The sequence below is a fragment of the Xiphias gladius genome, chromosome 15 (genome assembly GCF_016859285.1).
Source record: "Xiphias gladius isolate SHS-SW01 ecotype Sanya breed wild chromosome 15, ASM1685928v1, whole genome shotgun sequence".
Classification (NCBI taxonomy): domain Eukaryota; kingdom Metazoa; phylum Chordata; class Actinopteri; order Istiophoriformes; family Xiphiidae; genus Xiphias; species Xiphias gladius.
In genome coordinates, this window is record NC_053414.1 from 4,775,563 (window position 1) to 4,800,832 (window position 25,270).

A 25,270-nucleotide genomic window follows, 5' to 3' on the forward strand; every position below is an offset into this window, starting at 1 on the left:
AAAGCGGTTTAGATATGTGCAGTAAAAAAAACGTGAAAACCCGTCCGTCAAGTGTGATTCACAAGTAGGTAAACAATGCGAGAGATGTGGTGACTCCTTCCATCAGCTGTCCTTGCACATTGTGTGACTGAAATGAACTGAATTCAGTGACAAAGTAAGTCATTAAACACTTACTTCATGACTGGTAAAAGAAACCTTGGTTTTCCTGTGCAACCAGAGCCCGGATCCTTTAGGAAACAGCGTAAAAAGCGCCAAGTCAAAACCCTCCAGTCAGCCTTGGTGCCTCTACTCTCTCCTGCAAGAACCAGCAGCACTAAGGCGTGGAGCTGAACTCTCTGTGCGAAAGAACAGCCCGTTGTACCTGCCCTGTTCACCCCGCCGACAGCTCACGCACTGTAACAGGCCACGCCCGCCTCGGCTCACCTGGAGCGCGGGAGCAGGAGCAGGTTTCTTTACCCGTTCGGCCTTCGCGCAGTCTCTCTGAGCCTGGAAACGAGACAATTTTTTTTTTGTTTTGTTGTTGTTCAGCACTGGGCTTTGTTCATTGCTGCTGCCTCCTGACATATCTGGTGTGAGGAGGGTGAGGCAGAGAAAGGATTACTCACAAAGACAACACAATGAGGTTGATAAGTAAAGTTTATTGCCATCACAAAGCACTGGGGGGGGGGCACAACATGTCGCAGACAGACAGACAGACAGACCTCTCTGTCACACAGAGACCAGAGCAGGAAGTGAGTATTTTTATTCACAGGATCGCTGACTCCTTTAGTGCCTCCAAACGATGAAAGCTACCTGGGACAAAAGTAACCTCAAGGATTCGGGTTTATAGCAACTTTGGTCTTATTTCCGTACCAGATATTTTCCATACCCTAATAAACCAGAATCACCATTTCACATCCACAAAAACTGAATACAGGCATTCCACTAACGTTGCATAGTGGAAGGTGCAGCTTTTACAACACTGAACATCAACATCGACCCTGGCCTTTTTTTATTTCTTAGTTTTCTGCTTTTTCCCACCTGTGTCAAAGCACAGTGACCAGTTGAACGACATGAAGCAACTGGAAAGGACATCTATGTTAGTGGCCACTGTAAAAGTCCCTCTTTTGTGGGGTTGTCCTACGTGCAGTGTGCCACTAGTTCTCGGAAAGTGACACAAAAAACCCGCAAGAACTGGTTAGCAGCCCGTTCTCTGAAAGTCGTAGTCCAGAGTGTTCAGCGGGGCACAAACTGGGACTTTTAACAGTGACAACGTCTAAAGAAGGATTTCTTAAAATGGTTTCACGCTCATGCTAAAAATCAGTGTTGCTGACAGCAAGTGTTTCCCCCTCAGACATCGCCACCGCCGTCTACTTCCTCGGTGGGGTCGGAGACTTCATGAATCTGGGTGGGGTCGGTGACTTGATGCCGCGAGATGGGGTCGGGGATTTCGGGGTCGGGGACTTTGGGGTTGGGGACTTCGGGGTTGGGGTTGGAGACTTTGGGACCGGGGTGGAAGCTGGAGTCGGGCTCTTCACGGATGGCGCTGGGGTGTGGGCCTTGGAAGGTGTGGGGGTTGGGGTCTTGGAGGGGGGGGCCGGGGACTTGGGCGGCACAGACGTGGCTACCGGCGTGGCCATCTTGGGCTGTCCCAGCTTGTGCTCGGGGATCTGCTCGCCGTGCTTGTAGACGCTGACGGTGATCTCGACGAACTCGCCGCCGTACTTGTTCCGCACGTTGATGCTGTACTTGCCGGAGTCTTCGGGAGTGACTCTGTCTATGACGAGGCTGGCGAACTTGCTGCCGTCAAACGTGAGCTTGGCGTGCTCGGTGGAGATGACTTCCTGCTCGTTCTTGAACCAGGTGACCTCAGGGGTCGGCTCGCCCCACACGGTGCAGGTCAGGCTCAGGGACTGAGGAGGGTCGAGAGTGAAACTCATGTCAAACTTTATTTATTGTGGGATGTTTTTAACAATGTAGGTTTGTTTAAGTACTTTACCAAAAGCAATTTAAGGGCCAGGTAAAGTTAATTATAGAAAACCCACTTGTCCCCAGAGCACCCCCCCCCGAGGAACTGAAAGATAAATCTGGGATGGGTAACAGTTTAAGAAAGTTTTGTTCTAATCTTCGTTTTTTTAAAATAAAACAATCCACGGAGGTTTAATCCCCCTTTGGCTTCCTTGTACATATCCCTACAGTTGCATGTATCTTGACAAAAACAGGTTTGGCACCACTGCCCTAAAGGTATCTAGACTAAAAGACTGTTTTTTTTGGCATTCACAAAAATAAGTAGTAAATAAGAACAAGAGCCAGTCCAAAGCTCTTGTTTCGCTGTTTTTTTTTCCCAGCACTTATTTCACAGGAATGCTGCCAGGGCAGTACAACTCGTACAACACGCATAACCCTCGACCTCATTACCACATGCCTACAATAAAGGTGTTTAAAAAAAAAATAAAATCATTTTGTACAGTGTTGATTTATATGAGCGTGTGTAACGTGAGAGGGCAGAGGTTGAGAAATCCTCACCTTCTCTTCCATGATGGTGACCACGTCAGGCAGACCACCGACCACTCTGCCACGGTCTGAGGAGAGACGACAAAAAGTACGTCACCTCGGCGCTCAAGACAACAACAACAACAACAACAACAACGACGACGAGGCTCTACTTTAGTGAAGAATTTCACCCTATTTGCACTGAGAGGTGATGTAAGACTCCACCTGTCCCAGTGTAAACAACGCTGGGATGATGAGTAAGAGGAGGAATGTAAAGCTCCAACTCTTTCAATCGCACTTTGCCTTGAAAGCAAATAACTCACCCGGGAGACTCTAAATAACACGCTACACACGTAAGTGTTTAAATGTAGGTCAGCGTGGCTTAGATGAGCCGGAAGAATAAGGCGAGCTAATATCTCACTAACGGTGCCGATATAAAAAATGATGATTTATACTCACTCTTCTCAGCAAATGCAGCTGCCCTGAAAGACAAAATAAGGACGGTACGATTAATATCATTTGGACACAAATTGAAGGTACATGTTCACAAACTACTGTACTACTGTTCACATAACTTACTTAAGTCTCAGGTACTCCTCATAAGCGTCGGTGTACGCTGCAAAAAGAAAAATAATCTCATGACAACTGACTGAAGTCACCAAACTCCAAGCCAAGAGGGTAGAAAAGCAAAAACATAAATACACACAACATAAAAATGAATGGCCACAGAGTAATAAAAGCAAAAATCAGTTAAAATGAAAATTAATATACTCATCAAGGGGACAGTTGTGAAAAAGTGTATTCATTTTATGTTATAGATGTTGAGGTAAAAGTAGTTTTCTACCTTGTCCAGAGAGGTCAAAGGTCCTGGTGTGAGTCTTCACGCCGTCCGAGATCTCGATGGAGTAGTGACCCTTCTCCTTATCGGATGGGTCGCAGATCTGCATCCAGGCCATCTCCGCCGTGCCACCGATCCTCATCTTCTCGGAGGAGGAAATCTTACTCTCCCTGCGGGTTTAGAACACAGGCCACGGGACTCAGTTTTCAATTCGCCACGAGATCAAATGAAGACCGCGTTCGAGGTTCATGCGTTGGCACGGCTACAAACCGACCACATCGAGAATAATATCTGAGAAAAAGCCACATCACTCAATCGAACACCGAAGGTCCATTGTACGCTGTCAAAGGGGCGTAGAGGGATGTGGCTGTAGAGACGCTAAACACTTTTTATGGCATGTTAATTAGGAAGTGTAACATTTCCTAAACGAAGCCAACAAACAATAAATCATTTGCGTATTTTTTTTTTTTTGACAGCCGAGAGAAAAAACCTGCTGTGGTGTGACTGAATGTTGAGTAGCCCGAACTCTGGGTTACATTTAATATGAGCTGTGTGTGAAGTACCTCAAGTGTGTAGAAAGTCCGAGGGGAGGAGGGACTGCAGTGTGTTTGCGTATGTGTGCATGTTGTCACTGCCACTGTTAATGGAGTAGAGGCTGAATATGCTTCGGAGACTGCTGGTGCACGTATGCGTGGTGACTACAGTACAACTGGCCTTTAAACAAACCTTGAGCAGGCGCCAACACCTGTCACATGATCTGTTCTGTAACGTCTCTAACACTCCTGTTACTGTTGTAGGTGAAGACCAAACAGAGGTTTTTTTTTTTTAGAGTCTTAAAAAGTTTCTCTACGGCATTTAACACTAATGACTAAAACAACAAAATGAAGTTCAAGTTTGGAGGCAAAAAACAAACTGTTTAATGCTCAAAAACACAGGAAATCTGCTTCATCGGGAATGTGTGCGCGTGTGGTTTTATCATATTTGATTGAAAAAAAAAAAAAAAAAAAAAAAGACCACAACTGTAATCACTTTAATTTTAAATGTTGCCAAACTCTGATTGGTGCACGGAAACATACGACATCAACTTTCTCCGAATGAGCCCTACCCACGTCTTTCACACAGCAAAAACACGAAAAATATGTTACAGGAAATGACAGAAAATCTTCCAGCTTTATGGGAAAATTGTGTGTTCATGATGGATGCCATTCCATGTAGTAAGAACCTGATTGAGAGAAATGGTTTTTCGGGGGCCTCGAATCCTCGAGGGGGGGGGGCTGTGATGCATGATGAAGCTGTTTCCTGATAACTGATCAAGTACCAGTCCCTGGTTGCAAATATCAGGGTACCGGGATGTGAATGTAGATGAGAATTTCATGTGGCAGCGTTGGCAAGTTCACAAACTGGCCTGTCAGTGGGTTTTTTTAAAATCACTAGAAGGTTTACACACACACAAAAAAAAAAAAAGCTCGACGGTCGGCGAAAGTTTGGTACATCTCAGCTGTAAAAGTCATAGGAAGCGTTTAAACTGTACTTGTGTTTCCAGACAGTCTTCATCTCCTCTGTGTAGTAGTTCATATAGCACTGCAGCCTGATGCCCTCTGGAGTACACTGCAACACCAGCTCGGAGGCGGAAGCACCTGAAAGACAGACAGACAAAACAAAACATCAGCACGCAGTCGGAGACAGGTCAGTGTCGCATCTGTCGGACAGGCTGACTCACTATTTGAATTTTTTACATTTAGAAAGGCAACATGAGTGTCCCACTGTGTACTCTTTACCTGCTAAACAGTCCAGACTATGTACCTACGCTCCCACTGCAACATTCGTTTAGTCTTTCCACACAGTTTCTGGCAAAATGCACGTAGCTTAGACATAAGTCGTCGATGCTGAGGAGTTTTTTGCTTTCACCCTTCTAAAGATTTTTTTTTCTCCCTCAATTTTAAAGTGTTAAGAATTTTTGATCAATTTTTGGCTCAATGGACTCTTTTTTTTTGCTCTGAGACAGTCAGAGCTCCAGGCTAAATCAGTCAGAGAAGAGGCAGTGCTGGTGTCACTGTGGTTCACTAGAGGACAAACCTTCTCCAACCCGTTTGTTTGGTTTGCACCGGTGCACTGTGCACCATTAACAGGCCGGTCAGACACAGTCATTACATGTTGCGCTGAATGAGCAAGGAGACCAAGTTCGAGAGGATGTCTAAGTCAGCGGGGCAAACTCACCAGCGATCTGGGCGATGGCATTGATGATGTCGTCAAACACTGCAAGTCGAAGAGAGAGGGGGACATATTTAAATACTGTGCGAAATGCGGATTGTAACAAGAGCAAATTACACAGTAACCGACCAGTTCTGAACAATAAAAAAACAAAAACAAAAAAACTGACCTTGGCCCGAAATGTCAAGCACAGACGTGTCCTTTCCTCTGTCGTCACTGAGCACGGCCTTGTAAACACCCTGATCTTTCCTGGAGAACTGAGAGAACAGAGATTACTGAATCAACAGGAGGAAGGTTTTTTTTCCCTTTGTGGATTTTTGACAAATACAAAAGAAAAGTAAGATTAATAAAAACATTTAAGAAAATAAATCAAAGAAATTACAGTGTAGTTGTGTAACTTGAATGAATTAATACAGCTACCCCCCCAAAAAATATAAATAAATAAATAAATAGATCACAGTGAAAATCCACGTTAGAGTCTTGGTTTGTGTTCGTTAAAAAGTTAAATAAAGGTGACTGAGACTATAGGTCATTGATTATTCAGAAATATTACACTTCTATTTTATTTTATTGGTTGTGGATGAATTTTATTCTACCAATGATACACAGTTTAACTCAGCAGATCTTGTGTTTATTCTGGTTTCAGCTGAACAGACGAGTGTCACGTGTTGAGTTGCAGTTTTAGCTGCAGCGTTTAAGTTCACTACCCAGGGAAATAAAGAAACAAGCTTCTGTCACATTTACCAGCGTGTCTGCTCATTGGCATATTTGTTTACTCATTTATTTACTTACTACTTATCCTGTCCGTGTACCTCATTTTGGAATAAAGCAAAGTCTATGTTAGTTTAAAACACGGCTTTATTCATTATTAATCCGTTTTGAAAGTTTGCTAGATTTCACCGCACTGAGTGACTTGACACTTAAACTTATTGCTTTGACCCTTGATCGAGCATTTTATAAAGAATATCTGCCTGTAAGCGAATAAGCACAACCAGCCAGCCAGTTATGCTGAGGTGTTAATATGGAGTAAGTAACTCCACAGGCTCCCAGGTGTTGTCGCTGCAGCAGTTACCAGAGGGATGGGAAGAGCGCAGGCTCCCGACATGACGTTGGGAGGAGTATCTGGAACAATCTCATCCTCCTCTTTGTACCAGTGGAAAGTCGTCTCCTTCTTCACATTGGCCACCTGACACAAACACGGCACATACAGGGATTAGGTTCACATGTAGAGTCAGAAAAAAGAAAGCCAAGATGAAAAAAAGACATCTTCAAGCAATGCATAAAACATCATCGCTGATATGCTGTGTAGAGTTATGAGAAAGCCTTACAAATGACTGATTTCTAAATCTACTCTAAAATGAGCCAAGACTTAAAAAGGGGGAAAAAAAAAACTTCTTTGTTACCTTGCAGGCGAGCATAACAGTACAATGCTCAGTGACAGTGAAATACAGATACTCAGAGAAATGTGGACCTAAAATGACAAAGCGAAATCATATAAATTAGAAGATTATCGGTCTTAAAGAGCATGAAGAGCAACAATGAAGGCAATAACAACTAGAAAGCACCCTGCACAGAAAGTGCCGAAGTTCATAAGATAATAGATGGAGATGTTGAAAATGTCTTGTACTTATAACGTTAACAAATCATTTACAAATTCCTGGATCCGCATCAATAAAATAAACGTGTTTCTTTGTCTACGGCTTTATTTTATTTTACTTTTAACTCTTTTTTTTTTTAAGATATCCTGCCAACACACAACCAGATAAACAAATGGTAGTGTAGCCTCTTTGGAGGCAATAACATTCATACACACATGCAACTGAATGAAAGTGCGTCAAACAGCACTCTGTGACTATGAGCTTGTGTTTGGTTCTACTAGTCTTTGCTACATAACCACGCGGTGCTCTCTGAGTGTTTCGTGGTCAGTGTTTGTGTTGGTACCTTGCTTCCTGATGTGCTCTTTCCTCTGGAACTCGGCCTCCTTCAGAGCAACCTTGAACACTGAAAAAAACAAAAAACAAACATACAACACAACAACAGAGTCACTCTCAGTAAACGTGGGTAATGTTCAGCGTTCACTGCTGCTGTTACCTTGTGCCCGTGTGTTTGCTTACCACAAGTCAGGTGGGATTTCATCGATTGAAGTTTCGAAGATCGAAAATCAGTAGTCGATATTTTGCTGATGCTACTGTGAGCCAATTTACCTCTATCCGTCTTAAAATGTGACCGTTTTCTTGCCCAGAATTTGTAAGTATTTATTTCAACGTGTGCATGGCAACTACAGTATCGTTAAAATTTGCTTACTGTTGGTCAATTAAAACACTTTGTCAAGGTCAGGGAGTGACCAACGTTAACTGCCGATGGTCAACGTTCATCCATCCCCATCACCTCCCTCTGTGGACGACTTCACGCTACCTCTTCGCTTTCTAACGCCGGACGAAGGTTATATGGCCTCCGGAGGGTTTTGTCGATTCAACGTAACATTTGTTGTTTTGTGGGAATTTGCTGAGGTGAGATACATTTATTTTTTTCCCCCAGTTTTTTTTTTGGGGGATTTTTCTTCAGGATGGAATACATCCAGACCAGCATTTGCACTGTCATGATGGGACACAGTGTTGTATACATTTGGATCCATTTCCTTCTCTTTGCGATTGGGAATACAATTATTTGTTGGCCAGCAATGATAAAGTCAACTCTTACAATTCACAACGCATGGTTCAATTCAAGAAAAAAATTTGTTTAAATCTCACGTGGCCAATTTTTAGAGAGTCCCTGGGTCATACAAATAAAATTAAAACAATCTTAAAAAAACAAAACAAATTTTCCCAAAAATAGTCACAATACCCAATAAACTGTCTCACTGTCTCACACTGCCCGTCCTTTTCCCGCATCCTGATATATCACACTGATCTGACAAATCGCCTCGTACTAGAAATCGTAAAAAAAAGACCAACCAACTAATTTATCAGCGATCGAATGACGGTAATGTGAGGGTGAAGGAGGCCTCACCATCTCCCACCAGGACCAGGGAGCTCTGGACTTTGGCCTTGCCGTCGTGGATCTGGACGGTGTACGTGCCCTCGCTGGCTCTGGTGAAATTATCCACAGTCATCTGGATGATTCCTGTGGCCACATCGTGGCTCATCTTGTGACCCTGAGAGGAGGGGGAGGAAAAGGGAAAGATTTATATCTACAACCCACCAAGAAATCGTCTTCAAATCGAGCTGTTTATTAATTTGATCTTTGTCAAAGCTTTAAGATCAGTCTGAAGTCTGATCTCGTTTCAGACTGTGTATCTGTTCTGCACCTAAGAAACTAATGGAATTGTATAATATTAAAGCCCCAATCAGTAATTTTGGGTTATATTCAAGTAATTTACAGGTACAGTATATTCAAATATTTACCTGAAAACACTGACTTAAGGGATGAACAATCTGCATGTCGTGTGTTTCCCAACTAACTTGATTGTTATTGAAAACATAAACTGGTTTCAGTCTCCATTTTACATTTCTGATGTAAATAAATGTCAGCATCAGAAAATTTTAATACAAGTTAGATTTAGTTGTTGTCTAGAGTTAGTCACTGTATTAAAGAACTATAACTCAGACTGGTGTCAGATTTCCGTCCTGTGTTTCAAATTTTGCTGATGGGACGACCATTTAAAAAAACAAAAAAAGGAATATTTTGTATGTATCCATGGTGGAAAAATCACTTTGAGGCATTTCATTTGAAAAAAGGCTAAAGCTTGAAAAGGCCTGAAAGGAAAGATGTGTCTGTGTTTGTTTGGTTGTGCTGACAACAGCGTCAGATGATCTCACAGAGTTAATCAGACAATTCAAGCAAAGCTGAGGGGACGAAGAGCAGGCATACAGCACATGTCAGTGCCTCCAGGGGTAAAGTTTAGGGTTGTGACTTTAATAAGATTAATACAACAGGACACACACAACTCTAATAGGATTAAATTTTTCAATTCGTTAACGATGAATGTTTGCGTTACCTCCCCGCTGGTGACCTCCTTGTTGTTAACAATGAACCTGTAGGACACTGAGGGGGACAGTTTGACGGCCTGCAGCCAGAAACGCACGTGACCCTTCTCCAAAACCTCATAGTTCAGGCCGTGTTTCAGAGGAACAACTGCGCAAGAGACAGAAGGGATAAAAAAAAATGAGATCCTGAGGAAACACCACTCATAAAAAACAGAACAGAGTGGAAAACGTTTTTGGATCACTTTTTTTTTCTTTTCAATAAACATATTAAGTGGTCATTTTTACACATTGAGTTGTTTCACTACATTTATCAACAATGTGGACCTGAAGTCTCAAAATAAGCTTTTCGTCTTAGCAAGTCTTTTTGCTATTTTTAATTTCTCTGATGCGTGTGGTGTGCTGCCGATGCACAGGACTCACTTGGATGTCTGATGGCGTAGCTGAGCTCCAGCATGGTGTTCAGGGCTGTGGAACGGATTCAAGAAAAACATGAGCACAAACAAACAGCAAAACCGGAGAAGACGGACTGAAAAGGACCGAATCATTGAATCTGCTTCGTTGGTGTAGGTGTTTACCACCTGTAAACTTCATGACTTACCGTCCTCGGTCAGGGTGTGGCTGGCAGAGACCCCATCTGTGTCAGTGACGACCACGGAGTATTTGCCCAAATCGTCCTTATCAGGGTTGGTGAAAGTCAATCTAGAGCTGTGAAACAAACACAACAACTATTAAATATCCAGTGAAGTCAACACAATTGTGGCCATCGACTCTACAGGGATTTGAGAAGCCACTGCAGTTCTCCCTTGAATTTTACAGTTAAATTCCAAACATTTTCATGATTTCATAACATAGTTTGCAGTGATCTCTTACTGCTGTCTAGTGTAAAGCAAACTTAAACCAATGTTATGACGTCAAACTGTTGTTTTGCTTGAGGCAAAGCATTTTACCAGTCTCCTGACATTTCTTGTTGTTTCCTTGTTTTGAATCTGTAATTTCCTCACTATTTTCTCATAATTTCCTAAGAAGAACGTAACGAGACACTAATTTTGGGTAAAATAGACACAGTTGGTAAACTTCCAGTCAGTTAATTCAGATTAAATGCTAAGATGACATAACTTAGATTCTCTGAGTGAGTGCACAGCAGGTCACCTGAACACGCAAGAATCTTCTACAGGCAAGCGTACAGTTCAACATATATGTAACATATATGTAATATATATTACTGAAGACTCTCAGTCATACAGGTCGATGGTATTCTGTAATTGCTACGTGAAGGCAACTGGACTTGCTTGAAGTCCAGAACTGAACAAGCCTTTTGGATGAGAGGTGAAACTTCAAGCAAGTCCAGTCGCCTTTCGCATAGCACTTACAGAATTCAACATACATTAATAGAGTTTCACATATAAATTAATTAGAATTTACTTTTAGCATTTAGTTTGAGTGCAACCGTTTTTCTAAGGGAAGACTTAACAAATTACTTTCAAACTCAACACAACTAACTAAGCTATCTAAATTACATCTCATAACTTTGTCTCTATTTGTCCTGTAATTTCTACCAAACTGCTTAGTTCTTTCCAGGAAACTTTGAAGAAATTATTAAAAAAATATTTTTGTTAATTGCTCCAGTAAATTAAAGAGCTTGGATTTGAATTGATTAGATGAATTTTTATGATCATAGAAACTGTGTACACCTTGTGCTGTGGCAGCTGAAACTAAAAAAAACAAGAATTTAAGCAGGAGTTCAGATGTTAAACGGCACATGAGGGGAAAATGCACTGTTTTCTCTGCTGTATCTATGAGTTTCTTTCTGCAATAAAATATTTTATTCTTTAAAAACAGAGTCATTCCTGCTGTGACCAAAGAAGAAGCCAAATAAATGCTGATTTCTGTTTCTGAGGCCTCTGGGAAGCGTCGCGGATGACGGCGAGCTTACGTCCTGCCCTTCGCTGTGACGGCGACCCTGGGGCAGTCGCCGATGGGTTTGTAGTTCTTGGACCACACAAACTTGGACGTCTCGCAGATCTCACAGGCCTCGAGAGACAGGAAGATGTCTCCGGTTTCCTCATCCACGCCAGCCACAATCTCATGGGTGCCTGTGAACGTCAATGACACGTGAACACTCTGATGAGAAATTACACAGAAAGACTTCAAAATATGTCGTGTGCATAATGCTCAGGTTCATATTCAGCAAGAATGTATTGTGGGGTTGTCTTGTATTCCTTTTCACTTCCGTTACTTGAGCCGTGATACAGGATTTTCGTATTATTTACTTAGTTGTGGTATAAATAAGAGTACTATGCAAATGCCCTGATTTATCAGCAACTGAACAAACTTCTAGGAATGTTTACTCAGAATCGAAGCATCCTGCAGCGATGCCAAACTCAAAGTCTGTACTCCATTTCCTCAAAATATTTTTACTCTATGATACTTCGGGGAAACTGGTGATTCAAAATGTTTTTAAGAAGGTATTTCTTTAAATCTGCTGAACACACTGATGTTCTCTCTTGGTCGCAGCGAGACACAGAGCTATGTGAACATTTACATTTGAGTCAACAACAGAGAATTTGCTCAGTTTTACATCTGAAGTCCAAATTACTGTTACAGCATCATCAAGTGTACCTTGTGTACCAAAACTTTGGTTTCTGCATCTTTAAGTCAATGATTGTAAAATATCTTACCATTTAACAGATGTGTACTATGGGAAATTCCAATAAATTTGACTTCATCATTATGTGATTAACATTATACATATATGTATATATATATATATATATATATATATATATATATATATTGTATATGTATCCTCATTTTATAAGTGGCAGGTTTATCAATATCTGCTAAAAGACTGTATTTTTCAGTTAGACTGTGTATGTTTGGTGAACAGGAATGATGTCCAAGTCCAAACTGCATTTTAAACAAACATGATGCTGGTGTTCTTCCACCACACATCCCCTGACACGTTAGCAGGGGTTTTGTTAGTATGAAGTTTGTGGTGCGGAGCAAATCCAGCACGGCACAGTTGGCAGCAGACGCTGGCCGCGTGAAGTTGTTGTTACCTGGAAGAGCTCTGGCACAGACCGGCTCAGACAGCTGAGAGGCTCTTCCGACACCGTTTGCATTGACAGCACGAACTTTGAACACGTAGGTTTCACCTTCCTCCAGACCAGTCACCTGCAGGAAACCGTGGAAACAATCATCACGTGTTCAGGGTGACACCGGTGTGGATGAGGTGGAGGTGTTGGATTTTTTTCATAAATTAAACTGCATTTTACCCTCATATAATCATGATAAAACCGATATACTGCTAGAAAGCACTGATCCAAATCAAAACACAAGCTTCTAATTCTAAATTGCCATAGCCAACATTTTTCATTGCTATCAAAACTTTGCTAAGCTTGAACCTGCTCATGCGAATGCGTTCCGATGGTCAAACGGTTGAGACGCAGCACGAAATTTCCGGTCAGCCTCCTACCTGCAGGTAGCGGTGGGTCACAGCTTCCTGATTCAGAGTAACGAACTCCGACGAACCCTTTTTGGCCATGTCCACGAAATATCCGCTGACAGCGCTCGCTCCACTGTAGACCGGAGCCTTCCACAGGATGACCAGGGAGTGACTTCTAACCTCACTGAAGCTCAGGTCGTAGGCCGGGCCTTTAAGTTGAATGAATAAATAAAGAAATGAATGAATGAACATCATGAGCAGGTCTGTCCTATAGTTCCAGCCGTAGACCTCATATTTTGGTCAACAAGAGTTTCATTAATGAAAGGGGCGCTGCAAACTTAAACATGTTTTTTGAGCTGTAACCTAGATGATATGACTGTACTGTGATAAAAAAACGTCGTTGCTGGTGTTGAAGTTGACATTTCTTTCCAAAATTATGAAAATCGACATGTCGTGGGGTTAAAAATGGCTCCACACGCCATGTACTGTTTTAAATCATCCTGAACCTTGCAGGGCCAAAGCTGAAGTAGAGTCATCCGCTTGGGACTCCTTTACATCATGACACTTATACATATACATATATATATAACCTGTTTAGAACAGGATATCAGCAGAATTGTATAGTGAAGAGGTAATTCATCATCCTGCTAAATACAAGCCACGATAGTTTGCCATATTCCTGTTTGGCTTATGAATGAAATGTGACATTGGTGTCTACTCACTTCTAGCACAGTCCCCTGTTGTTCAAAAGTTGTAAAATGTAAAAAAGGAAAAAAAAGAAAAAGGGGAGGGGTGTACAGGGCTTTAAATCTCTAAAAAGTCATTAACTGCACGTGGACAGGTAATTCAGGTAAGTTCAGCCATCATTACTAATCCTCGCAACCGACAATCCTGTTCATTTAAGGTATGAATCTATTACCGTATGTGCTACTGGAGAGTTTAAAAAAAACACATCTGAACTGTAGATTCAAAAGCCTTAATAATTTTCCACGACCTTGGTTCTCATTTTGTGCAAAATGTTTTAATGCACCCATTCGGGATCCCAAAAGAAACCAACGACACATTCGCTGGAAGCTGAGTGTATCTGCCTCTTTCTCAAAACAAAAGCTGCCTAAATTCACCTTTAACGGACTTTGTGGGAAACAGGAGGAAAGAAAGCTGATGACAAATGTACTGTATTACTCGGGAGGTGTTGACACGTCTCGTACCTGGCTGTTCCATGGTCCAAGCTTCACATTTCATCGGGAGACTGGGAGCTGATGGTAGGCCGACACCAGCCATGTTACCGGCCTGGACCCTGAACTCGTAGAAGGTTCCCTCCGTCAGATTGTCAACCTGAAGATACAGAGAGAGTGGGGAGATGTTATCATCAGATATCCCGATCCTGCACCTAAAGGTCGGTAGTCGATGCATCTTTTGGAGGAATGGAAAAGGATGGCCTACATGACAACTCTTAGCTTGCTCTGCATAAAAATTAAAAAAATGCGTTTCAGTTAACCGTTAACCTACATCTGTTCGTTTTTTTTTTCTTTTTATAATTTTGTGTCTGATTGATGCCACTTACGGTGCAGATTCTGTCTTTGACACCCGTCAGGTTGACCTCCTTCCAGACCAGAGAGTCGGCGTCACGCTCGTCGACGTAGTAGGCGTTGACCTTGGAGCCGCCGCAGTGCTTGGGACTCCTCCAGGCCAGAGTGATGGAGGAGCCGTCAGAGCTCAGCATGGTGATGCCATAGGGAGCACTGGGAGTCGCTGAATCACAGAGTTTCATGTTTAGCACAGATTTACGTTGGAGCTTTAGACACTTAGATCCCCTAGTACATTTTCCATTGCACAGAGTTGTATATTTTAATTACATTTGATTAATTAATTTTGATTATTGAAGCTGACTGCGAGGTACGTGGGCCTTTAATGCGTGATGTTTTTTCCAACCAGCTTTACATGACCTACCGCAACACAGCAATGTCAAAAACACATCCGTCAGAAAATTTTTAGCACCTGTGCCAAATAAATTTAGTCGTACCTGGTGCAAGTGATTTGTAAAATGGGACAGTGAACTCTCTCTGGCACCAACCAGTGCACTGTGACTGTGAAAATACGCAATTCTGTGAATAAAGCACGTCATGCAAAGTGAAGGTGGGGTAAGACAGGTGGGAGAAAATTAACATAGCGATATAATACATACCATACTCCGCCCCCTTGCCTGGATAGACCAGTGAAATTAGTTACGCAGAAGAACAAATAAAAGAAAAATGAATCATGTTTTATATGCTAATCTTCTATATCAGCTTATTATCTTTAATTACGTATTTACCATCGTACCCACCATTCAATCATGAAAACCTGTTTTGATGTCAATCTAACATGTTCAATAAAAATTACCCTTTTTAATTTACTGTCATTTTAAAGCACTTTTCAACCCTCTGACCGCACGGACCGAGTTTGGTATGAATGCGGTGTTCGCCTTACCGAGGGCTGGCTCCACAGAGATGGGAGAGGACTCCTGTGACTCGTCGCTGAGGCCGAAGATGTTGACGGCTTGGACACGGAACACGTAGCTCTCTCCTGGGATCAGGCCGTGGACCACAAACCTGTGACGCGCATTTAGTTTTCATTTGAATTATATCCATATAACAGTGGTTGCCCTCATCCAGACCAAGTTAAAGAGGTTATCTGCCAATCAAGTGTTAACCACCAGAGTGTTATAAACTTAAGTCAGTAAAACAAGTGATACTTTTCAAAGATGCTCCAACACAGATCAGAGCGATTATAGAGAGAGATTATAAAGGCTTCTTAAAATTCATGGGTGCAGTGTTGGGGTATAAATTTACAGATGGAGCGTTTTGCCTCCAAAACTTCTGGCTTTCGAATCACAGCGGGACTCCGTCAGTTCTGGACACTTACCTGGTGTGTTTGAAGGGCTTGTTGTTACACGGGAACCACTCCTTGGACCCCACAACGCGGCCGTCGATGTAATATCCCACGAGGTTTTTCAGATGTTTGGGAGCCTCCCACTGCACAAACACAGATGACTTGGTGTTCCTGGTGGCAGCAACCTTACCAGGAGCAGAGGGGACGCCTGTTCACCGAGGGAAAGGAGCTATGATTCATTACCAATTAATTATACTTATGCATTTTAAACATTTTAGAGTTACATTCCAAATCTGTAGGTGGATGATGGGAAAAAAAAATTCAACATCTGAAGTAAAGGCATCAAGAAACATGCTCATTCTGAGCACTGAAGTTTTTTTTTTTGGTACATAAAACCTATTCAGAAGTATATTGTTTTCTGGCTAGTCTTTTTAATTCAGGTAAATGTAACATTTCTTTAACAGTAACTAGGGTTTTAAAATAGCCCATGCTTCGTTTTGGCGTAAACCCGTAATTTATGGTAAATGGTCAGACATCATCAAGTGACATTTTACCTGATACAATATATGCAAAAAAATATAATAATGTTATGTTGTTCAGGTAACCTGGACAGAAAAGGTTCTGCATCAGTCCTTGTACAGTAAATAAATCGTAGCGTTTGTGTTGAAGTGCAAAAAAGGACCAAGGGAGATGGATAATACCACATCAGGGTGATTCAGATGGCGTCAGATCAGCTGTCAATCACAACAATTTATCAAAGTGACTTTTTCAAACGCTTGACTTTCTGCACTCTCCGGGGTCCCATCCGTACACTTCCTCACAGAACCGAAATGTGAAAATAAGCAGTAAACATTAGTTGCTCCAGGTCTGATGTGCACATTTTGCGTCCTCCACATAGTGTAGGTTATAAAATGACTGCCCCTTGTGAAACATGCAACAACAGACATTGTACACGACGTGAACGAACACAGTGATTTGTGATCTGTGAAACCAGTTTTGAGCCTGAATTAAACACAACATGTGGGGTTTCTTTTAAAGATCCCATGAAATGATTTAGGCACGTTTCCGCACTAAACAACACAGGGAAGTCACATGGGATTTGGTTTGAGGAATGTGGCTGAGATTTGATTATGGAGAGGTTTAGCTGGACCGTTTACATTTATTTGAAGTTTTTTTTTTAAACATCTGCTGTATCTGACACCGAGGGACACAACTTGACAACACTGGACCTTTAAACTGCAACGAGGACTAACCGGGTCAGATTTAATGAAGGACGGACGTCTAGAATTCTATGATTCTAATGAGTTCATGTGTTGCCCTTTACATAAAGTTGATACATTTAAATAACGGTAATAAAAAACCGTTAAGTTTCACCAGTCTATATGATCAAGCATGCCCATCTAGTGCTGCAGCTCAAAGGTTAGAAAACACACACACAGTGGAAGAGTCAACTAATTTGTGATGTTACAGCAGTGTGAATCAGTGCATCTAAAGGGGTTATGTATTTCCATTAAACTGTACATACCAACCGGCAGCTCAATACCTGCAAAATACAACGACTCACTTTGAACAAAAGGTCAATTCTAACATTTCTTGTGTTTGTGTTTGCAGACGCGTTTACATGCTTGCAGTTAAGAGTAATTGCTGAAACTCTCTGGGTGTTTGGAGAAATACAAAAATGCTGTTTTAGAGGCCTTTCTATCCTGACAAGTACTGAATTCTGGGTGAAATGACAGACTGTGAGACATGTTAAAGATACATTCCCCATCTTTGCACTTGACAGAAACCACAAATTTCAACATTTCTCCCCTGCTCATGGTAGACCCCCCCCCCCCAAATATGGATTTTCATTCATAGTTGAAATGGTTAAGTAACTATGAAACAAAGCCACATTCTATTAAAAACATACAACAGGTTTAATTCGTTATGCTGACTTAAATAAAATTAAAAAGATGCATATGTCATAATTTTTTAATTTCATTTTCTCTTTAGATCCATGTTTGTTTTGAACATCTTTTTTGCTTTTCTTTTAGTCACATAAAATGCTTAATCCAGTTTATACAGCACAATCGTCTCCGTTTGTATTAAACCCAGCACTGAATTTATGCTGTGCGAGTGTTCCCCTGTAAGATTTATGGAGGAACATTCACTCAGCGGTTAAAGAGGAACATTCCCTCAAGACCCTTTTAAGAGCCTCATTCATGCTGCTTTTGAACATTATCACAGTTCACAGTGAGATGCAATGAAATTTTGTGGCTTTGGGGGCACCGCTGGAAGCTAAGACACAGTTAGGGAGTGTACACAGAATATCTGTACCAAGTATGACTCACTGGCTATTTTAAATGAAATATAAATAATAATACAATATAAAGAAGAAGAAGAATGTGTATTGTGTTTTAATATTTGTGCGTATACATGACTGTGTCTGAATGTCTCTGCTCTCATCCCGGCCCTTACCATCCCCGTCAACCTTCTGGATGGGCTCAGAGGGCGCGGAGGCCTCGCTGGAGCCATACACGTTGACCGAATAGACTCGGAACTGGTACTTTTGCCCGTCTTGCAAATCAAAAACCGGGTAACGAGGTGAGTGCAGTTTGACTGCTGTGTTGATCCGCTGCCATGCTCCAGTGCCTGCTAAGCACTGTGGGAGAGTCGGGGAAGGGAGGGGTGGGGGTTGAGAAGGTACAGCCATCTGCGACAACCTCATCAATGTAGCATAAACACAAAGAGGAGCTTTCAGGTTGCAAGTGATGTATTTTTGCATAGTTGGGGCTCAATTTAGTTTTAATTTGATCACACCTAGATGTAAATATTTCACTGATATATAAATCTGAAGCATCAAAGTGCATGTGTTAAATCTGGGGAAAGGTGTGATCACTGTCCTGATCACTGTTGAGAGAATCTGCTGTTCATAGGGAACCCACTAAAGGTAAAGATACACATGCTGTTCTTTCAGAGTACAGGAACTCCGATAATAAATTAGCAACTATAATTGTTTTTACATAAGCATCCAACATAAAAGGAATATTTTGGCAAGAATCCCTCAAATCTGGCCATAACAGAGAAATGCCAAGGATATGTAATAAAGTTAGACCTTTCACACATGATCAAACTTAACTATAAACCCGTGCACACAGAATATACAAAGAATCCTGTAAGAGGCACCTGTGCATTTTCTTTTTGCATATCTGCCAACATTTATGCTGATGTTGATGTATGAGCCATATTACCTACCAACTGTTTAGGATTAACTGTCAATTATTTCAATTAAATGGAAGATGTTAGCGTCCTTCTACGGATTTTTTTACTCCATATTTGGAGTCTGCGTTAATTACAGTTAAGTGGAGACCCAACAATGCAAATGCAGTAATATGTGGTGAGCTTTCAGTATGTGCTCGTAATATTAAACAAGCATAAAAAACACATTTAATCTCTTAAACTGTGCTGGTTCGTCCGACTACCCGTGTGATACTGTCATGCATGGAAGGAGTTTCAAGAAACACGAAGGGTAATCTAAAAGGGAAATCCCAGAGTTTAAGAGGTTAACGTCTTTTTTATCTTTCAACTGCAGGACTGAGAGCTACACTGACGGAAATGGATGGCCAAAGGGGAAGCGACACACACCTTCTCGATGACGTACCACGGCGGAGCCCGTCCGCGAGGGCTGGGAGGCTTCCAGCTCAGCACGACGTACGATTTGAAAACCTCAGATGCATGCACATCGGTGGGCTCCCCTGGGATAGTTACATAGCCTAGATGGGGAGCGAACGGTGTTGAGGCATAAAGTACATACAGACGCAGCTACTGCACAAGTCCCACATTATGCCCTTTTTTTTGTTGTTGTTCTTTTTTCCTGAATGTTGTAAAGTGTTTTTAATAATGCATTTTATGACAATTTATTAATAAATGGAGTTTTAAAAAAGGCACTATTGAATTAATTAAAAAAAAAAAAATTCAAACTGAAAGCTGAAGCGCCGTCCCCTTCTAAAGCTGTCCTACGCTCTATTAGACTCGGACAGACAATGTACAGTACTTTCTTATACAGGGTGTCTTCCGGTGGTCTTTCTTAAAAGCTGAACAATCCATTTTGTTTTGTCCCCCTTTTACTATACTGGTCAGTAAAATTGGTCCTCGGCATTTTAACAAAAGGTAAAAATATTATTTTGTTAGCATTCAACAACAGCAGCAACATATCCAATGCCACTGAAGAGCTCTCAAAGCCTCATGGGAGGTTTGGTTGTTGAGTGCTAACGACAAATGGGCTTTTTTTTCTCGTTCGGAATGACCGTACTAATTTAGCGGCTAGGGAAGCGGATGCTCATTTAAGTTTAGTTGAGTAAACCTCAGTATCGTGTTTCAGCCTTTCATAAAGAAAGATGAAAGAATGAATCCTACAGACATAGATAAATACAGAGTTTTTAATTTTTTGTAACAGAGTCACTTTAGAACTCTAAAGACCAACGATTTAGCAATAGTCGAGTATTCCGCAGTACAATGTGGGACTTCTGCAATGGCCTCATCTGTAAAATCATACGAACGCATATATGCGTCAACATAATTTTTTAGTTTTTAGATTAGGTTTTTTGCCACAGGTTTAGCGTTAAAGTGGAGAAGGACATACTCGGCACACTTTGGAGTAGGAAGAAAACTGGTTTAATTGAAAAAAAGTAAAAACCGTTTCCGTCTATTAAAGTGTGAACGGAAGAGTTAGATCGAAAATGGCACCGCAACAGTTAGGATGGGAAAAAAATGGAAAAATGGTTTTGTTTGTGTAGCGTTAAATTCAAGAAGTTAGAGCAAATGACAGATTAGTTTTGAGTTCACACTGCAGATGTTAGGTCTGTTTTTAGTTTTTACATTTTTTTCCAGCGTGATCTTTTTATCTGCAGTTTATATTATATTTTTTTTCTATAGTTTTCATGAAAAAATTAGGGAAGCTTGACTGGTGTCGGTGTGTATAAAAGTCTGAAATCTTAGGCAGCTAATTTTTTACTGACATATCGTAGAATAAAGAGGTAAGAAAGGAATTCTACATTTGTATCAGAGCTGCATGGAAAAGAATGACAATGTGAACAAGATTGGAAAATAAAAAAAAAGAATCTTTCATATTTTGATGTTAATCTGGGAATTCAAAGAAAAAAATTCTAAAAAAGTAATCCTGGCTTTATTCTCCAGATTGTGATGTTTTTTTTTTCCAGAATTATGAGACTAATCCTCATAACTGTTTTAGAACTTTTATTCATGCGGTCCTTTTTGTTTATTCTTATTAGAGAGCTGATAATCTCTATTTAATCACCACTGTAAATGGTAGAAACGGATTTGAACTATAATAAGCCTCAATGTTTGGCTGTGAAGATGTTGAAGGATGTTACTGTAAGGTGGATGAGAATCAGGATAATACATTATTATTACATAACTACATTTTTATTTACAGTACAACTCCCCTTTTAAAGTGTAAAATGCATGTTATTTTGATGGTGTTGATGGGATTTGGAAAGAGGGATTGTTGTTAGTATTTGGTCTGTGTGAGATTATGAGGAAGTGGTTTAAAGGATTAAGATCAGATATCTGAACCCAGATCCGTCTATGTATACTACTGTACCTTCCAGGTCATCGTCCTTTATCACTATGTCGGATTTTCCATCGATTTTAATCACTGTTGCAGGAAATGACAACAACAGATCCATTAGAAAAATGCTTGTTTCCCACGGTTGTGTGTTTTGTATTTACCTTCCTCTGTACCTTGCAGCCTCTCGCTCTCAGCCGCGTCGAGCGCGGTCACTTTGTCTGACTTGCGGGACGGCCTGCTGATCCCGGCACTGTTCACGGCTCTGACCCGGAAGTGGTAGGAGTGGCCCACGCTCAGGCCGTGCACTGGGTATTTACAGACCTTCACTGGGGCGTCATTGCACTGGACCCAGGTGTCGCTACCAGCTTCACACCTACACATTGGATCAGGACACGGCATCAACAGCAGGTAAATCTCATTTTCATTTTCCCGGGTTTAAAAAATAAACAGATTTTTTTTTTTTGTGCCTGTGTAAAAAATAACTCCAAAGTGACCATAAGTCACTTTTTTTTCTGTATATTTGTGTATATTTAAAGTAAATTAACTTCCCATCATCAACGATTTACATGTACTGTAGTTCCAGGATTAACTTCTAACCTAACTACTGCATGATTCTGACTATGTATATAAATTGGCAGAGGACTTTTAAAAAAAACATGTTAAAAAAATGCTTCACACAAGGCAACACATTAAAAACAACAATAATAAAAGTGAATGGAAACATTTAGACATTAAACTTCAGTGTTTTTTAAAAAAATTAAAGCTTTAGTAATTGTTTCTTTTTTGGCCACTTGGGTAAAAGAAACTTCACAATAAGCTGAAAACACAAACTGAAATAAAATTACCTAAGAAAGTGGTGAGTAGGCTGCAACTAACGATTATTTTAATTATTAATTCATTAATTTCATCATTAAACTTTGAGTAACTGACTAATATTTATGGTCTATGAAATGTCAAAGAGATTGAAAAAAACGGTTCAGAAAGTCCAAGGGGACATCCTCAGATGTCTTTTGTCCCATCAACAGTCCACGACTCAAAGATATTTAGTTTACAGTGATACAAAACAGAGAAATGCAGCAAATCCTCATACTGGAGAAGCAGGAACCAGAAAATATCGGACAATTTTGTTTGACACTATGATACACATGATTAATTTCTCAGAAAAAATTTGTTGTTGATTCTGTCGATCAACTAATCGATTAATCAACGAATTGTTTCAGCTCTAGTGCTGAGACTGAACTGTATGATAAGACCAACAACGAGAGAAAAAGGGGCTAAAAGGCTCCGTACAGCTGGAGAGTTGGTGCTAATTCTCTGTGGGTTTGTCATTATAAGCAACCTCTTTCATATTACACTCAGTCATTTGATCAAAAGTTAACTAAATAAAATACTGATTACTGCAGCTTTAAATACATATTTTGTCATCAGATCATACTTTTAGTAACTTCCTTGGCAATAAATGCAGTGTAATCTGACTGTATTTCATGTAAATGTTCCATCTCTAGCCTATGAAAGGAAAGGTTGAGGAGGTTTCAGGGTGCAGACTGACCGATCCACAAAGTATCCACTGATTGGCGCCTCATTGACGGTGTTGGGGGGTTTCCAGGCAACCAGGACGTAGTCCGAGTTGATGTCATATGCCTTCACGCTCATTGGTGCTCCGGGGGCCCCGGCTGCAAAGGGAGTGGCATCTGGGGGCCGAGAAAACAAGGGCACAAGGTGGGAAGGAGGGGACAAAAGGACAGAAAGATCCTCATCCTCCGCCTACCCCCATCATTTTGTGCTATGGACAAGAAATTCTTATTTTATATATAAAGGCATTTTCTTTTATTTATTTTCTTTTGATTCCTGTTTTTTTCCTATTAGGCAAGTCAGCACAACCGATTTGAATCTTTTTCTTTTTATTTCTACACACCTCTTTGATGTCTATGTATTAATTTGTGTCTTTTAATTTGTGTCATGACTCAAACCAAATTTCTTGCGCTGATTATAGTGGGAACTGCAGATATCCCGACTGAAGCGCTCACTAATTATTAGGTACTGTGTTTCTGTAGTTATAAAGACAATTATCCCTCCTTTTGTCATGTTGGGGCTTGTCATGTTGAACTTTGAGTTTATGAGTCTGTTACATGCTGTGTGCTACTGATGAAAAAGATTTGGATCAACCAGTTTATCCATCCAGCTGTTTGTCAGCAGATATACACTCAGACCACATCGTGTTCATGAGGGATCAGCATGCTGAAGTTGGCTGCACTCTTTGCTCATGTCCCTTGTGCTGGAGTGTGGCCAAATGATTATGGAGGAACTTGTTCTTCTCGAAGGAACAAAAAAGGGAAAAAAAAACCTGACGGTTCTAAATTTTATAAGTCATTAGTTTCGTTCTGATCTTTATTTTGTTTAATTTTATCGGAGACAATGTGCAATACATCTATTGCACCAGATATTGCTCAGAGCTCATTTTCATGTTTGTTCTTGGGGTGGTGTTTCTGCACAGTGTTCACCCGTCAAATCAAATCATCTGTGTGGGTGGAACTGTAATGAATTTACATCAGATGAAGTTTGAATTTCTGTAGGTGGAGCTCTTGAACACTATTTGCTGTCGATCATTGCTCGTTTTACTAATCTTCTATTTATCTTCTATTTATTCTAAATCTATTTATTCTGACAACACTTTGTCCTTTAAATATCTCTTTCCACGGTAAAGACATCCAGCAGATCACCTACAAAATGTGACCCAATTATACTAACCTGTAAAATCAATGTGGTGATTATTTACTGATGTGAAAGCGCCACGTGATGCAGAGGTCTGTGTCCTACCTGAGACAAAGAGGTAGGCGCTGTGCTCAGCGGTGCCGTCCTTTGTGAAGATGCGGAGCGTGTAGAGGCCCTCGTCGTCCTTGGCCAGGTGGGGCAGCGTCAGGCGGGCTGCACTTCCACTCACCGCCATCTCCGCCAGCTTACTTGGTTTCAGCAGTTTATCTATTGGCAGGCAAGATGGAAGGAGAAGCGAGGAGTGACCAAAATACCCAGTTAGCGCACAACCAGTTGTTTTGTCTCTGGGGCAGCAGTTTTGGAAAATTAAAATAAATATATCGACTAATGAAATAAAAATAGTAACAATGCGACACTGCACACACACCAGCTGCACAGACGAACGAGTGAAGGAATGAAGAAATAACCGAATGTCTTACCGTCTCTGTACCACTGGGCGTAGGGTGGTACGTTGGGGAGGTCAGGGACGACCACCATGGTACACACCAGACTGATGGAGCTGCCTTCCACACCAAAGCTGACTCGGAATCGATCGAGCAGGCTGACCTCCAGCTTACTGGGATGGATGTCAGTCAGATGGGGCACTGGACAGCAGGGAATCGAGAAGTGAATAGAATAAATTAACTATCATTTTTTTCAAAAGGGAAATTTATCAGTAGATATTGTAATTTTAACACAGCTACAGCAATTATGTTTGTCATAGCCCATTCTGGTGTTTTTAAAATCACGATGATTGACAATGATATCGCTTGTCCAGTTTTAAAACAACTTGTGCTCGTAACGGATCTAAAATAATGGTATTTTATCATTTTTAAATACTAACTAGATTGAGGGATCTCTACTGTTACAGGTCAAAACAATACGACATTGTTGTCTGATTAGAGCATTGAGAGTTTATCGTGGTACAATCACGGTGGAGGTAGTTATTTGCTTAATTTGATCAATATTCCACTCCCTAAATTCTAATACATTAGGGTAAAGTCTATGGATTTTAGATCATCAGATTCTGAACTATTTAATGTGAGGACATGTTCTTATTGTTTTCACACTGTCTGGATCTTAAACAAGGACAACAGCTCCTCATCACACAGCGGTTTCCACTGCTT

The 25,270-nt window shown here is 41.0% G+C and overlaps 1 protein-coding gene across 6 annotated transcripts in view; it reads right to left on the minus strand.

Moving 5' to 3' along the window:
- Positions 1 to 626: 626 nt before the first annotated feature.
- Positions 627 to 25,270, minus strand: part of myom2a (myomesin 2a) — a 45,096-nt gene continuing 20,452 nt past the window's right edge. For 4 of the 6 annotated variants that reach the window (XM_040145832.1, XM_040145831.1, XM_040145835.1 and 1 more), the window contains 31 exons: positions 24,584 to 24,748; positions 24,210 to 24,371; positions 22,942 to 23,083; positions 21,566 to 21,765; positions 21,426 to 21,479; positions 19,448 to 19,575; positions 18,281 to 18,464; positions 17,349 to 17,366; positions 15,857 to 16,031; positions 15,422 to 15,543; positions 15,138 to 15,155; positions 14,517 to 14,704; positions 14,161 to 14,287; positions 12,983 to 13,161; positions 12,567 to 12,681; positions 11,441 to 11,600; positions 10,106 to 10,212; positions 9,928 to 9,972; positions 9,519 to 9,655; positions 8,531 to 8,675; positions 7,463 to 7,522; positions 6,925 to 6,992; positions 6,594 to 6,707; positions 5,691 to 5,778; positions 5,528 to 5,566; positions 4,842 to 4,947; positions 3,317 to 3,480; positions 3,052 to 3,088; positions 2,932 to 2,954; positions 2,506 to 2,561; positions 627 to 1,892 (listed from right to left, as the gene is read on the minus strand). In XM_040145832.1, the coding sequence (XP_040001766.1) occupies positions 1,350 to 1,892; positions 2,506 to 2,561; positions 2,932 to 2,954; positions 3,052 to 3,088; positions 3,317 to 3,480; positions 4,842 to 4,947; positions 5,528 to 5,566; positions 5,691 to 5,778; positions 6,594 to 6,707; positions 6,925 to 6,992; positions 7,463 to 7,522; positions 8,531 to 8,675; positions 9,519 to 9,655; positions 9,928 to 9,972; positions 10,106 to 10,212; positions 11,441 to 11,600; positions 12,567 to 12,681; positions 12,983 to 13,161; positions 14,161 to 14,287; positions 14,517 to 14,704; positions 15,138 to 15,155; positions 15,422 to 15,543; positions 15,857 to 16,031; positions 17,349 to 17,366; positions 18,281 to 18,464; positions 19,448 to 19,575; positions 21,426 to 21,479; positions 21,566 to 21,765; positions 22,942 to 23,083; positions 24,210 to 24,371; positions 24,584 to 24,748 (3,869 nt within the window). In that variant the 3' untranslated portion in view covers positions 627 to 1,349. Of the gene's footprint in view, positions 1,893 to 2,505; positions 2,562 to 2,931; positions 2,955 to 3,051; positions 3,089 to 3,316; positions 3,481 to 4,841; positions 4,948 to 5,527; positions 5,567 to 5,690; positions 5,779 to 6,593; positions 6,708 to 6,924; positions 6,993 to 7,462; positions 7,523 to 8,530; positions 8,676 to 9,518; positions 9,656 to 9,927; positions 9,973 to 10,105; positions 10,213 to 11,440; positions 11,601 to 12,566; positions 12,682 to 12,982; positions 13,162 to 14,160; positions 14,288 to 14,516; positions 14,705 to 15,137; positions 15,156 to 15,421; positions 15,544 to 15,856; positions 16,032 to 17,348; positions 17,367 to 18,280; positions 18,465 to 19,447; positions 19,576 to 21,425; positions 21,480 to 21,553; positions 21,766 to 22,941; positions 23,084 to 24,209; positions 24,372 to 24,583; positions 24,749 to 25,270 lie in introns of all 6 variants that reach the window. The other 2 variants (XM_040145834.1, XM_040145836.1) reach the window with 2 other exon arrangements.